General features: G+C 40.6%; 1 protein-coding gene across 6 annotated transcripts in view; it reads right to left on the minus strand.

Moving 5' to 3' along the window:
* The window catches only part of pfkpa (phosphofructokinase, platelet a), a 42,895-nt gene extending 36,153 nt beyond the window's left edge, over nt 1-6,742 (minus strand). For 2 of the 6 annotated variants that reach the window (XM_053636440.1, XM_053636454.1), the window contains exon 1: nt 6,484-6,733. In XM_053636440.1, coding sequence (XP_053492415.1) covers nt 6,484-6,574 — 91 coding nt within the window. In that variant the 5' untranslated portion in view covers nt 6,575-6,733. Of the gene's footprint in view, nt 1-6,483 lie in introns of all 6 variants that reach the window. The other 4 variants (XM_053636463.1, XM_053636481.1, XM_053636447.1 and 1 more) reach the window with 4 other exon arrangements.
* Nucleotides 6,743-12,579: the final 5,837 nt, after the last annotated feature.

Here is a 12,579-nt window from a genome sequence, read left to right on the forward strand (position 1 = left end):
CCACCTGGCACAGAATTCAAGATTTTACTCGCATCATCTCATAAAGTCCGAGAATATACACTTATAAATCCAGTGAGAAGCAGGTGTAAACTGTGATTTTTAAATTTGGCACTGGAGCCACAAAACTAATTTAGCTGCTATGTTGAGTAAGCTTCATGTAAATGCAGTGTCTACCAGTAATGAGGTTAATGCAAAACTCAAAACCACCCGGCATCACATCAGATCCACACACTATGATGGCGTAGTCAATAAGGATAATTCTCGCTTCGTTTTTATTTAATCGGTTTGTTATATACCATCATGTTTTGTTCAAAACTTTTAGATCTATCCCTAACCATCCTTGTCACTCTTGCTAAAAACTGTAGATGACCAGATTTAGAATACAAGTGCAGAAATGCTATTATTTATTTACTGTTATTTCAGTAATTGAAACACACTTTAACTGCCCATGTGCCCACTGTAGCCTCAGTGTGGAACCTAATGTGGTCTTCTGGTGTTGTAGCCCTCAAGGTTTGGCATGTTGTGCATTCTGGGATGTTTTTCTTGGTTATGTAAGTTACCGTAGCCTTTCTGTCAGCTCATACCAGTTTGCCATTCTTTTCAGCAGAACTACTGCTCACTGGATGTTTTCTGTTTTCTGCACCACTCTGTGTAAACTCAAGGAGTCTGTGTGAAATTCTTAGGAGATCAGCAGTTTCTGAATTACTCATACCAACTACTCCACTGGGATTTTCTGATGTTTGATGTGAACATTAACTGAAGCTCTTGACCTGTATCTGGATGATTTTGTGTACTGCGCTGCTGCCACATCATTGGCTGATTGGAAAACGGCATGAATGAGAAGAACCAGACTCAAAGGGGAACCCATTCTCTTCTGGGTGACACTGGATAGTGGGGTTACTGTATATAAGTGATTTAATAGTTAACAGTACTGTTTATATTATAAAGCCAACAGAAAGATATTATGTGTTTGACGATTAAACCGTCAGCATTTTTTTTTTTGGTCTGGCTTCTTTAAAGAAGACGGAAATTTGAATAAATCCGATTTCTCCCTCAAATTTAAACTAATACCTGAGCAAAGCATTGTGTAAGAAACCTCTCCCTGTTAACTGATTATACGTTATCTTGTGTTTCCTGATTAGCAACTTGTCACAAACAGCAATAAATTCTAGCTAACAGGAAGCTGACAGATGTCTCGTACCTTGGCATTGCCACTGCTGGCAACTCATTCACATGTACAGTTCCATCTGTTTTTTTTTTTTATGGTTTTATTGGTGCATTTCCAATGTGGACTTGGGTTATTATCTACCAGACGGGGGTCATGAGGAATGACATGTATATAATAAGATTGACATTGTTACAATGTGCCCGTGTGTGCAGTCCAAACAATCACAAGGTGAAAAATATGCTGGCATTTTTCCCCCAGACACGCTTGTGAACCAAACTGTTCAAACCGATAAACCACTGACGTCACCGGGTCAAACTGAGTAAATTATGAAGCATACATGTGTGGGTGGCGGGAAAGCACTTCCCCAAATGTGGAGACAGGTTATTTGTCTCCATTCTATTTTTAGGGCCGAAAGAGAAACAAGAGCAGCGGTCATCTAAATATGTCAATGACTCTCCTGTAATATACCAGATGGTTAATTATGACCTGTTCAACTATAAATTTCTACGTGTGTCACATATAACACGTCTGAGGCTGCTTTCACACCAGGCGTATTTTCCTCAACGACTGCTCGCTGTGTAACATGCAACGTGTGGGGAAGTGGCTGCCTTTTCAGAATAAGTACTGAATGGCTTCAGGCTCTTTTTATCTCCCAACCAATCAAATCATGGCTTAGCAGGGGGGAGAAACAACATGAAAAACAGTGCAAGTAGAAAACATATCTTTGTCAGTGTTTGGGGAGATTTAAGATCTGTTGGAGATGATTTGATTTTAATATTGCCATGCTATTAGAGATTAGTAGAGAATGTTTTAGAGAACTAGTGCTGCTGCCCTGTTTCAGAAATACACTGAATAGCCGTGGACCAACCACTATATTGCAAACGGTGACCTCATGAAGACATGGTGCACCAAGGTTGAAATGAAAGAACTCGAGTGTCCTGCAGAGTCATGACCTCAACCCCACTGAACACCTCTGGGATGAAGTGAATGCACAAGAGGCCTCCTCACTTGACATCAGTGCCTGACCTCACTAAAAGCCTTCCCAGAAGAGTGGAGGTTATTACAACAACAAAGAGAGACTAAATCTGGAATGAGATGCTCAAAAAGCACATATGGGAGTGTTTGTCAGGTGTCCACAAACTTTTGACCACATAGTGTACCTTTGGGGTGGTAAGAGTAACTGATTTATATTAGTCCACATAATACCAGCCTACTGTTGATGATTTTCCTATAACAGCACGTACCCAAGTGTTTAATGCCATACGTGTTGTAGGTTTTTGTGACGATTAGTGGATCACATTCCTATAACATGTATAACAGGGCAACACCTGTGCATGAAAATCTCTGTCAATACTTGATTTCAGTTTAGTTTCACAGGGAAAAGTTTCTTGTGGTATATCCATACCGAAGTACAGGGACGTCGCTAGGCCTATTTATATTCATCAGCCCTTCCCAAAATCTTCATTAGCTCCATGTAAGCAAATAAATATATCAGCCAATATATTTTCTTTTAGATCCCCCCCCGTTCCTGGGTTGGCACTAGGACCTGGGGGAGGCTGCTGTACGCGCTACACCTATTTGTCCGTGCGTTTTTCGGTTGACAGACCCACATCGAGTGGCTTCACCCTGGGTGCCTCCCGTCGGCGGACCTCCAGACAGTAGGCACGTTCACACGCGTGTTGAAAGTTCGATTTCAATCGAGGTAAAGCAATAATTCGCCTTTTTAAAACGTCATGTGACTGCCTTTGTCAGACTGAAATCGGGCTGAAATCGAACTTCCGAAATCGGACTTGTAAATCGACTTCGTCCAGCATGTATACACTTTAATCGAGCCATTCTGTTGGTCTGCGAACGATCCACACACACGACACAATTTACTGTTTTTTGGCTACATAGTACAGACATTTTTGCCTTTTGTTGGTGTTTGATAGATGAGGACAAAGTGGACTTTAATTTCTTTATTTTCATATAATTTAACTAAGTCATACTATATCAGTCTCCAACACAAATTTTGAGACAGGTATACCTCGACCAATTCCACATGGACATTCTCGCTGTGGTATCTGGGACTACGGTTGCTACTATGGCCTTGAGACTGCAATTACCACATGTAGTTTTGCACTCAGGTCTCCTTTAATGAGCAATGGACTAGTTCAAGAAAGACTTCATGTTAAAACCATAATGAACTTTCTTTTACTTTCACACTATCCGTTGTTACCCACATGAGGATGGGTTCCCTTCTGAGTCTGGTTCCTCTCAAGGTTTCTCTCTCATATCATCTTAGGGAGTTTTTCCCCTCACCACCGGCTCACTCAATAGGGATAAATTCACACACTTAAAATCTGTATCCTGTGTTTATGTTTCTGTAAATCTGCTTTGAGACAATGTCCATTGTAAAAAGCGTTATACAAATAATGTTTAATTGAATTGAAAAACAATTATTCAGGGGTTGAAGAAGAATAATCATGATTTTAAAAAGAGAGAAGAAGATCATGAGAATGGTTAGGAATGATGAGGTCATACAGAGTAAATTGGTGTTGTTGGATGTCTGGACGGAAATGGGAAAGTGTGTGTGTGTGTGTGTGTGTGTGTGTGTGTGTGTGTGTTAGTCAGTGTGTTTCCATGGACAACAATAATCCACTATTAACCCGATTAAGACAATACTCTGATTAAGAAACTACCATGTAAACAGCCATTTTAAATTACCTTAATCTGATTAAGGTCATACTCGAAGTAAACACAAATCAAATTAAGACATGTGGAGTATTCCTGTTTTAGTCGCAATATCGACGTGTATTACAGACATGTAAATGCCTTAATCACACTATTAACGTTGTGTGAGAGTTTTCACCGCATTTTGCGACAGGACACGTACGCACACAGGAGTGCTCAACCGTTTTACGGCAAAAAAGAGAGCACGGCTGCATCCCAAACCGCGTACTTACCTACTATAGGCCTGTAGCAGGAGAAATACATGCATCTCAGCTACTATATAGACGGTAAGTACGCGGTTTGGGACGCAGCCCACGGCTTCAAGCAGTTGTCCATTTGCACGTACAGCATGACAAATAATTAACCGCACTTGAAGCGTTCGTAAAAAAAAAAATTAAATAAAAACACCCAAAACTGTATACGGTTCCATAACGAAGACGAACTGTATGTTGATACGTGAAATTCTGGAGGGACGTCGGACGGCGTGGCGCGGTGACATAATGACGTGTGCTGTTAATCGAACTATGTTCTATAACATGTAAAACGGGTACATGAGAGGAGTATTCTAAAAGCGACTCATGTAAACAGCTTAATCACAATATTGTCTTACTCAGAGTAAGGTCAATAATTAGATTACTGCTGTCCATGTAAACGTAGTCAGTAATGTATCGTTCGTGAACGATTCGTTCATTTTGAACGAATCTTTAATATGACTCGTGAACGAGTTGTCTCAGAGTGATTCGTTCATTTTTGACCACGCAACAGCAACAACCACATAGGTTCTGTACCGGAAACAGAAATGATTAGTTCACGTCTCGAGTCTTCGGGTTCGAGTCGTTCGTTCTTCCGGTGGCCACCATGCAATACCAGAAACAGAAATGATTAGTTCATATCTCACGTCACAGCCCCACTGCATTCCGCCAATGAGGTGCTCACGGGATTAACGAACGACTCGAACCCAAAGACTCGAGAGATGAACTAATCATTTCTGTTTCTGGGGAACAGACGTGACAAATGTGACTGCATACCCTGAAGACTTAATGCTAAGCTATTAATTAATCATTTGTTTCTCATAATTGAGCCTTGGTTGCATTAGCCTATAGTTTATTTTTTATTCCATATGTGATCAACGTTTGCATAAGTACTAGATGTGTTGGGGAATTTAACATGTAACATTTTAATTATATTCTTCTTAAATAAATGAAATGACTCGAAAAAATATCCGTGCGTTTTGCTGAACGAGATTCAAAGAACCGAGTCAGTAAAGTGATCCGAACTTCCCATCACTTGTCTGTTCGTGTGTGTAAGTGTTTCCCACCGCAGGCTGACGTGCCTTCACTCTCGTACTCTTACAGAGAAACCGCGCGCATGACTGTGCGTTTCCGCCACTTGGGTTGCCAGATTGCCACATTTTTGCTATCATCACTACACCGGTGCACTAAACGTGGTCATGTGGTGTGTGTGTGTGTGTGTGTGTGTTACTAAATTAACATTCCTTGACAGGAATTGAAAGTGATATCAACATTGCTTGTATTTCCTCATTTGCAAGTCGCTTTGGATAAAAGCGTCTTCTAAATGAATAAATATAAATCAACAGTTAACATCCAACATGGCAACCCCACCTTAGACAGGTAACTGCAGCTCATCACGTAGCCTCCTTGATTATGTCATTTCCGCTGATATTTAAACCTTAACTTCCAATAAAATATTCGAAGATTATGACGGGTTATGAAGGGTTGAACTGAGCAGAACTAGGACGACTTCCTGGTTTGGAGTTAAAGACAGGAAATCAAACGGACAACTGGATAAAACCCGCTTTTATTGTGTTCATTTTTAACGGGGTGGCTATGGGTTGTCATGGCGATCACACGTTGCGCACTGTTTTCGCATACGAGGCGATTTAGTAAGCTAGTATGCGTTTTTCCCAACGCAGCCTACGTGATGGTCACGACTCCGCAATGCAGTGCTGGGGATTTTTAACCACCCGAGGCACCTCAGAAATGTCTTGTATTGTATTAAACTGTATTAGGATCTGGATAAACAGGCTGTAAGCCGAATTAGCTTTTGAAAAGACACAGGTAAATAAATCTTCTGTATATGCGACCTTTGCATACTCCAATCTACTCTGTGCATGTGCACATGATAGCAAAACTTGTTGACGTCCAGGGGATGCTATTAAATACATATAAAAATACATTTAAATACATCACACCCCAACAGTAAGTTTAGGTTTAAACCCACACGGGCTGTCATTAAGGTGAGCAGCTTAATTCCTGCTTCAAAAAAAATACAATGTTAGTTTCTACTTATATCCCGCTTTGAAATAAGCCGAATTTAGTTCTCAGATTATATTTAATTACCCTTAGTTAAATATTAGTTTTAGTTAAACTCTGTCTACGCTGTTATCACCAGAACAGAGCAGTCTGTGGTGGTTTAATTGTCCTTTACAATGTCACGGACAACGTTGTCAAATACTGGCTGCATTCCAATACAGCCTTAGTCCACTACATAGGGTATAGAGGCGCCATTACATTGGGCCCTACTAAGTGCGCATATATAGGGACTAGGCAGCCTTTTTTTAGATACATCCCTAGACACGGTACCTTGAGCATCTCCTCCGCTCGTCAGCACCGCTATGGCTTTCCCAGCTCCGGAGAGATTCTCAAAAAACTTCTTGGTGTCAGGCTTCGACATTTTCGTTCCACAGAAACAGCAAAACGGAAATGTATTTACAGAAATAAACGAAACGAGTTAAAATTGTGCCGTTTGAGTGACACCGTCCGCCCCCCTTTTCCCGTCTCTCTTATACACCGCTTTGGCACGTCCGCTAACTGTGCGAGAGCTCATTAGCATACCAGGACGGACTGAGAAATCGTCCAATGGCGTGGCACGTTATGGCTGACGCTTATTCGCGTCCCCCAATCAGATCTGTCATAGGTGGGATGCTTTCGCGTAGGATTACATGATGTGGGCGGGACAAAGAAGTACACCTCGACCGAATGGTGTATGATGGTGGATCGTGTTGCATCTTTAACCTTACAGGTCCTCTCTCTGTGTTTAAAATAATGTTTTATAAACATCAGTACAAAACATTCCCCCCAACAGCCTTTTTGAAAGTCACAAAATCACGCAGATATAAGTGTTTAATAATAAAAGATTAAAACACTCTAATGCAGATTAATGGGCTTGACATTCATAAGAAAAATACTAAGCCCAATACAAATACCATAATAGACACTTCATATAGTTACAAACATTTACATTTGTGGCATGTGGCAGATGCCTTTATTCAGAGCAACTTACAGAAGTGCTTTGAAGTGTCTATCAATAAATACATCCCGATACCAGTTCACTAGACCAGGGGTTCCCAAACATTTCCAGGGCAAGGCCCCCCAAATGGCATTACCATTTGACCGAGGCCCCCCTTTTGTAAGATGTCTTTAAAACACATTAAATATACAGACTTCTGAATATATCCCCCCTTTTTTTTTAATTAATAATTACATCTTGCATCTTTACATTACATTAGATTAGGAATTGATTGTGTGTGTGTGTGGTTGTCTGAGAGTGAGAAAGAGAAAATCATGTATTTATTTATTTTTCACACCAAATTGTTGAGGTCCCCCGGGCACCCCCTGGGCCCGCGGCCCCTACTTTGAAAACGACTGCACTAGACCACGGACTAAGAATACCATCAGTCCAAAAAACCTCTGTTGGGGAGGTAATATAATAAGAAAAGCACACAAACAACACACTTTTTCTGGAAGCGGTAGGTCTTTAGATGTCGTTCGATGACTGCCAGTGACTCAGTTGTTTGGACATCTAGGCAGGGGTGGACTGGGACCAAAAAGTGGCCCTGGCCTTTCTGGCACACAGCATCCCACCACATGCCACATCATAACACCACTCAAAGGATTGATACTTTATATTTAGCATTAACATGAATCCTCATCTGAATGGCATACTATTAGGCTTTCAGGTGTCATTAAACTCGCCTATGATTATTTCCACAGGCTCCAGGGCATCTTCTGGGAGCAGGTCAGCAGAGCTTCATGAGGAGGAGGAGAAGAGGGTTGTGTATATACAGGTGCATCTCCAAAAAAATTTAACATCGTGGAAAAGTTTGTTTGTTTCCCGTAATTTAATTAAAAAAGTGGAACTTTCATATTTTCTAGATTCATTACACAGAAAGTGAAATATTTCAAGCCTTTTTTTTGTTTTAATCTTGATGATTACGGGTTGCAGCTCATGGAAATCAAAAACCCAGTATCTCAAAATATTAGAATAATGTATTTATAATACAGAAATGTTGACCTTCTGAAAAGTATGTTAATTTGTTAATAAGCGGTATAGAAAAATGGATGGATGGATATATGAGAGTGTGTATATGTGGATGAGAGTGTATATTTGAAAGAGCTTGTGTATGTTTATGAGAGAGAGAGTTTGTGTGTATGAGAGATGAAATGATTCCTGTGAAAGAGACAAAAAACAGATTATTCAAAATGATCTCTAATAAGATATTTATTCATCAGAGAAAGTAGGGTAGGCAAGACAATATAGAAACAGGGTTAAACAGGCTTATCATACACCCATCTGAAAATGACTACCTTTTTTATTATTGATAAAATGAGTAACTAGTTAGCTAGCGCGAGCTAATGCTACTACTGATTACATTTAAGCAGCCGGTTTGATTTGAGTTTAATCAGTTTGATTGCCATCCTCCTCACTAGGCACAGGTAGGGAGGGGGAGAGGTGTTGGTCATCATCAGCAGCTGCAACCGCTGGTTCATCATCACTGACCTTTCTGGTGGATCCAGCCTCACTGTCCTTGGTTATAATGTTAGAGCTGTCAGAGCCTGCTGAACTGCAGCTTCCCTTCATGCCAAAGGCATAATCTGTTAACTTAAAGCATTTCACAGCATCTGCCTCTAATGCTTTAAGCTTTTTTCACGTTACTTTTCAGCTACACCTTTTCTTTTCTTCCCTTTTTTACCCATGGAAAATTATTTGTAATTATCTGCTCCGAAAATTCACTGTATCGAGAAGGGTTCAATATCGCTCTTTGTGTAAATTAGACATGAAAGGGGGCATGTTTCAAGATATGCAATGGAGTAGACCAAAGTAATTGATAGGGAGGGAGGGCAATACACACACACGCACATAAACACACACTCCTTGAAGTGGGCCGTGTGATCGACTCATTCATCCATCAGTGTAGAAAAGAGATGCAATATTATGGTTTCTGTAATTTTTTAAGTATATTTGCATAGTATATTTGCAGAAAACTCCCGGTGCTCCAGATGGCCAGTCCACCCAATGCCGGTCTTAGCTCATTTGGTGTCCTAGGTGAGATTCATCTGTGTTTTCAGTCTGATACAGGAAGCTACAGGAAGCCAATGGAGGGAGTGTAGCAATGGGGTGGTGTGGGAGAACTTAGGAAGGTTGAAAACAAGTCATGCAGCTGCATTCTGGATCAGTTGCAGTGGTCGAATAACGCTCAGAGGCAGATATGTCGGGAGCGAGTTGCAGTAGTCCAGTCTCTAAATAGAGTGGTGCAGGGATGACGTCATTTTGTACCGGTGCTCTGTGCTCTGTGTTCAAGAAAAGTTTACAATACTAACACGTTTTGTCCATCGAGATTATTTTCACAAATGAACACAACTTTATAAATACAATTGCCAGAAATAAAAAGCTAGCCATATGCTTTAAATGAATGACACCATGGCCGCTCGACTTCAACGTCACCACCACCAAGCTTCCGAAAATTTTCCAAACTTGATTTAAAAACATTTTCCATAATACTATAAATTGATAAACTGACAAATCTAATAACTGCAAGAACACGATACTGTAAACGCAGACTAGTGAGTATTATATTTTCCTTTTCGGGCATGACGGCATTTATTGTCCCAGGCACCGTATGTAGTCCCATTTGACAACTTATTAGCAACCGCCTTTTTCAATACATGTAAAAGCTTTAAAAAATCATGAGTGGGGTATTACAGGTGTATTTTATGTTGTAGAATAAAACGTGAAAATATTTTGAGCTTGTGTTCACCACAGACCATATTTCAGGCTTTTAACCAAAATCCCATTAAAAAAACCCACTCACTTCGGGACAATGGAAACGGAAACTCTAAAATGCTAAATTGTTTCTTAGAGAACATAACTAAACAAACTCTCCATAGACCTGCACTGGCTTCTGAGTGATTCTAGCCCCTGGTGTACGATACTAATTAGCAACAGTAGCTAATACAGGATCTAGATTTGTATAATATGTATAGTCGTTATTGTCATTACATCAAGGGAAACATCACATTCAGCTTTGTCGATGTAAATTGATAGATAAGAAATATCATATGATAGACTGTGCAGTTACGCAAAAACAATATGGGTGTGCTATGCAGCACAATGTGAAGTGTATGACCACATGGTCTGGAGTGTTATTCCGCTGATGCCACAGCAATGTTTTATTCATTAATGAATGACACATTGCACATTTTAATGGTTTGTAGTTGGATGTAATGTTGTGGTTTACCAATAATTTACGTTAGTGCTGGAATTACTGTAGGAGCCGTGCTGTACAAAAATAATGCACATCTTCTGATCAATCAGATTCGAGAATTCAACCATGCATTGGTATAAAGTATAATAATGGAAAATGATTATCATAAAACATGTTCTACTTGTGGAAATGGTTTAGAGCTTCTTCAGGAGAGACGTTATGCCGTTATGGCTGCCTGAAGTGCAGAAAAAGCTTTAAAGGGTAATGAAACCTCCCTCTTTCAGCTCAAGTCTATCTCTCAATGTTTTTGAAAAATTCAGCTTAAATAGGCGTGGTTGGCTGTGCAAAGAAGGGAGGGGGAGTGGGTGTGGCAGGGAAAGGCAGGGGAGGAAGAGGGGGGTGAGCTTTCAGAACATTCACAAAAAGTTTGCAGATGAGGCAGAGGACTTCTCTCCTCCTGAATCCCCAGGGCTAAATGGAGACACAATAGATAGCAGTACAGGTCCTCTGTCCTATCTATTTGAACCATTAGCCCTTAGCCTGACTATGGAGGAAAACATAAAACTAAACCGGGGGCAGCATGGATGGGAGAAGTGTCGGAATGGTAGCTAGATAATAGACTCAAGCTTTTCCCTAATAAAAGGAGGAAGGCTCTTCCTTTCAACGCGGACTCTCATTGTATAGTTTTGCACACGATGGCCTGTGGAGCTTAAATCGGTTTAATTAGCTCAAAAAGGCAAGTAAAACTGTCATGGTTAAAAATGAGACACATACCTCATTTGCTGTGTGACAGGCTTAACCTCATCCAAGTTTATAAGGTTTGAGGTTGTGGCAGCTGAAATTGAGACAGAGGGAAGACTGCATGCCAATTCGACTGCAGCATCAGCCATAGCATTACCTCAAGCTTCAATATTGTCGGGAGAACAATGTGCCTTAACCTTGACCACAGCCAAGCGTGTTGGATGTTCACATGCTGACAAAAGATCAGACACAAACAAGGCATGTTTGATGGGCATGCCTGAAGCTTTTACATTACATTTACATTTATTAATTTAGCAGAAGCTTTTATCTAAAGCGACTTACAAATGAGGAAATACAAGCAATAGTTAAAAAGGCATGTCGCTGCCAGATAATTAAATTCGATTCAATTCAATTTTTTTGTATAGCGCTTTTAGGAATGGACATTGTCTCAAAGCAGATTTACAGAAACATATAAACACAGGATACAGATTTCAAGTGTGTAAATTTTTTCCGTAATGAGCAAGCTGGTGGTGACAGTGGCAAGGAAAAACTTCCTAAGATGATAGGAGGAAGAAACCTTGAGAGGAACCAGACTCAGAAGGGAACCCATCTTCATCTGGGTCACATTGCATAGTGTGAAAGTAAAGGAAAGTTCATTATGGTTTTATATGAAGTCTGTTTTGTTGAACTAGTCCACTGTTCACTAAGGGAGACTTGAGTGCAAAATTGTATGTGGTAATTGCAGTCCTAAAATGTCCATGTGGAACTGAGGTCCAAAACCATTTCCATGGTACTTCAAGCAGCACCATCCTCAGCAATCTCCAGGCTGCACTGCTTGGGGTCATCTTCAGTGGCAGAATGTAGCCTCCAGTTGATGAGAGCTCCATCCAGAGGTAAGGCAACAGGATGGATCAGGCAGGTCCGGAGAGAAGAAAGGGACAGAATCACTGGCATCTCCATAAAATCATGTATGGCTCGAGAGAAGGAGAGAGAGAGAGGGGGGTAAAGAGAGGCAGAGATCGTTAGGTATGCTTACTATCCCGTAATGGATAAGACTGTGTACTTTGTGTAAAAGAAAGTTTATTCATGGTAAGCTTGAGTAAACAAATATGTTTTCAGCCTGGACTTAAACACTGAGACTGTGTCTGAGTTCCGAACACTAATTGGAATGCTCTTCCATAACTGTGGGGCTTTGTAAGAGAAAGATCTTTCCCCTGCTGTAGCATTCACTATTTGAGGTACCAACAAATAGCCTGCACCTTTTGATCTAAGTAGGCGTGGCGGATCATAAAAGACCAAAAGTTCGCTCAGGTACTGTGGCGTGAGACCGTTCAGTGCTTTATAGGTTAATAGTAGTATTTTATTATCAATGCGAAATTGTACTGGGAGCCAATGCAGTATGGATAAGATCGGGGTGATGTGGTCATACTTTCTGGTTCTAGAAAGGCCTCTT

This window comes from Ictalurus furcatus, chromosome 1 (assembly GCF_023375685.1).
Source record: "Ictalurus furcatus strain D&B chromosome 1, Billie_1.0, whole genome shotgun sequence".
NCBI lineage: Eukaryota > Metazoa > Chordata > Actinopteri > Siluriformes > Ictaluridae > Ictalurus > Ictalurus furcatus.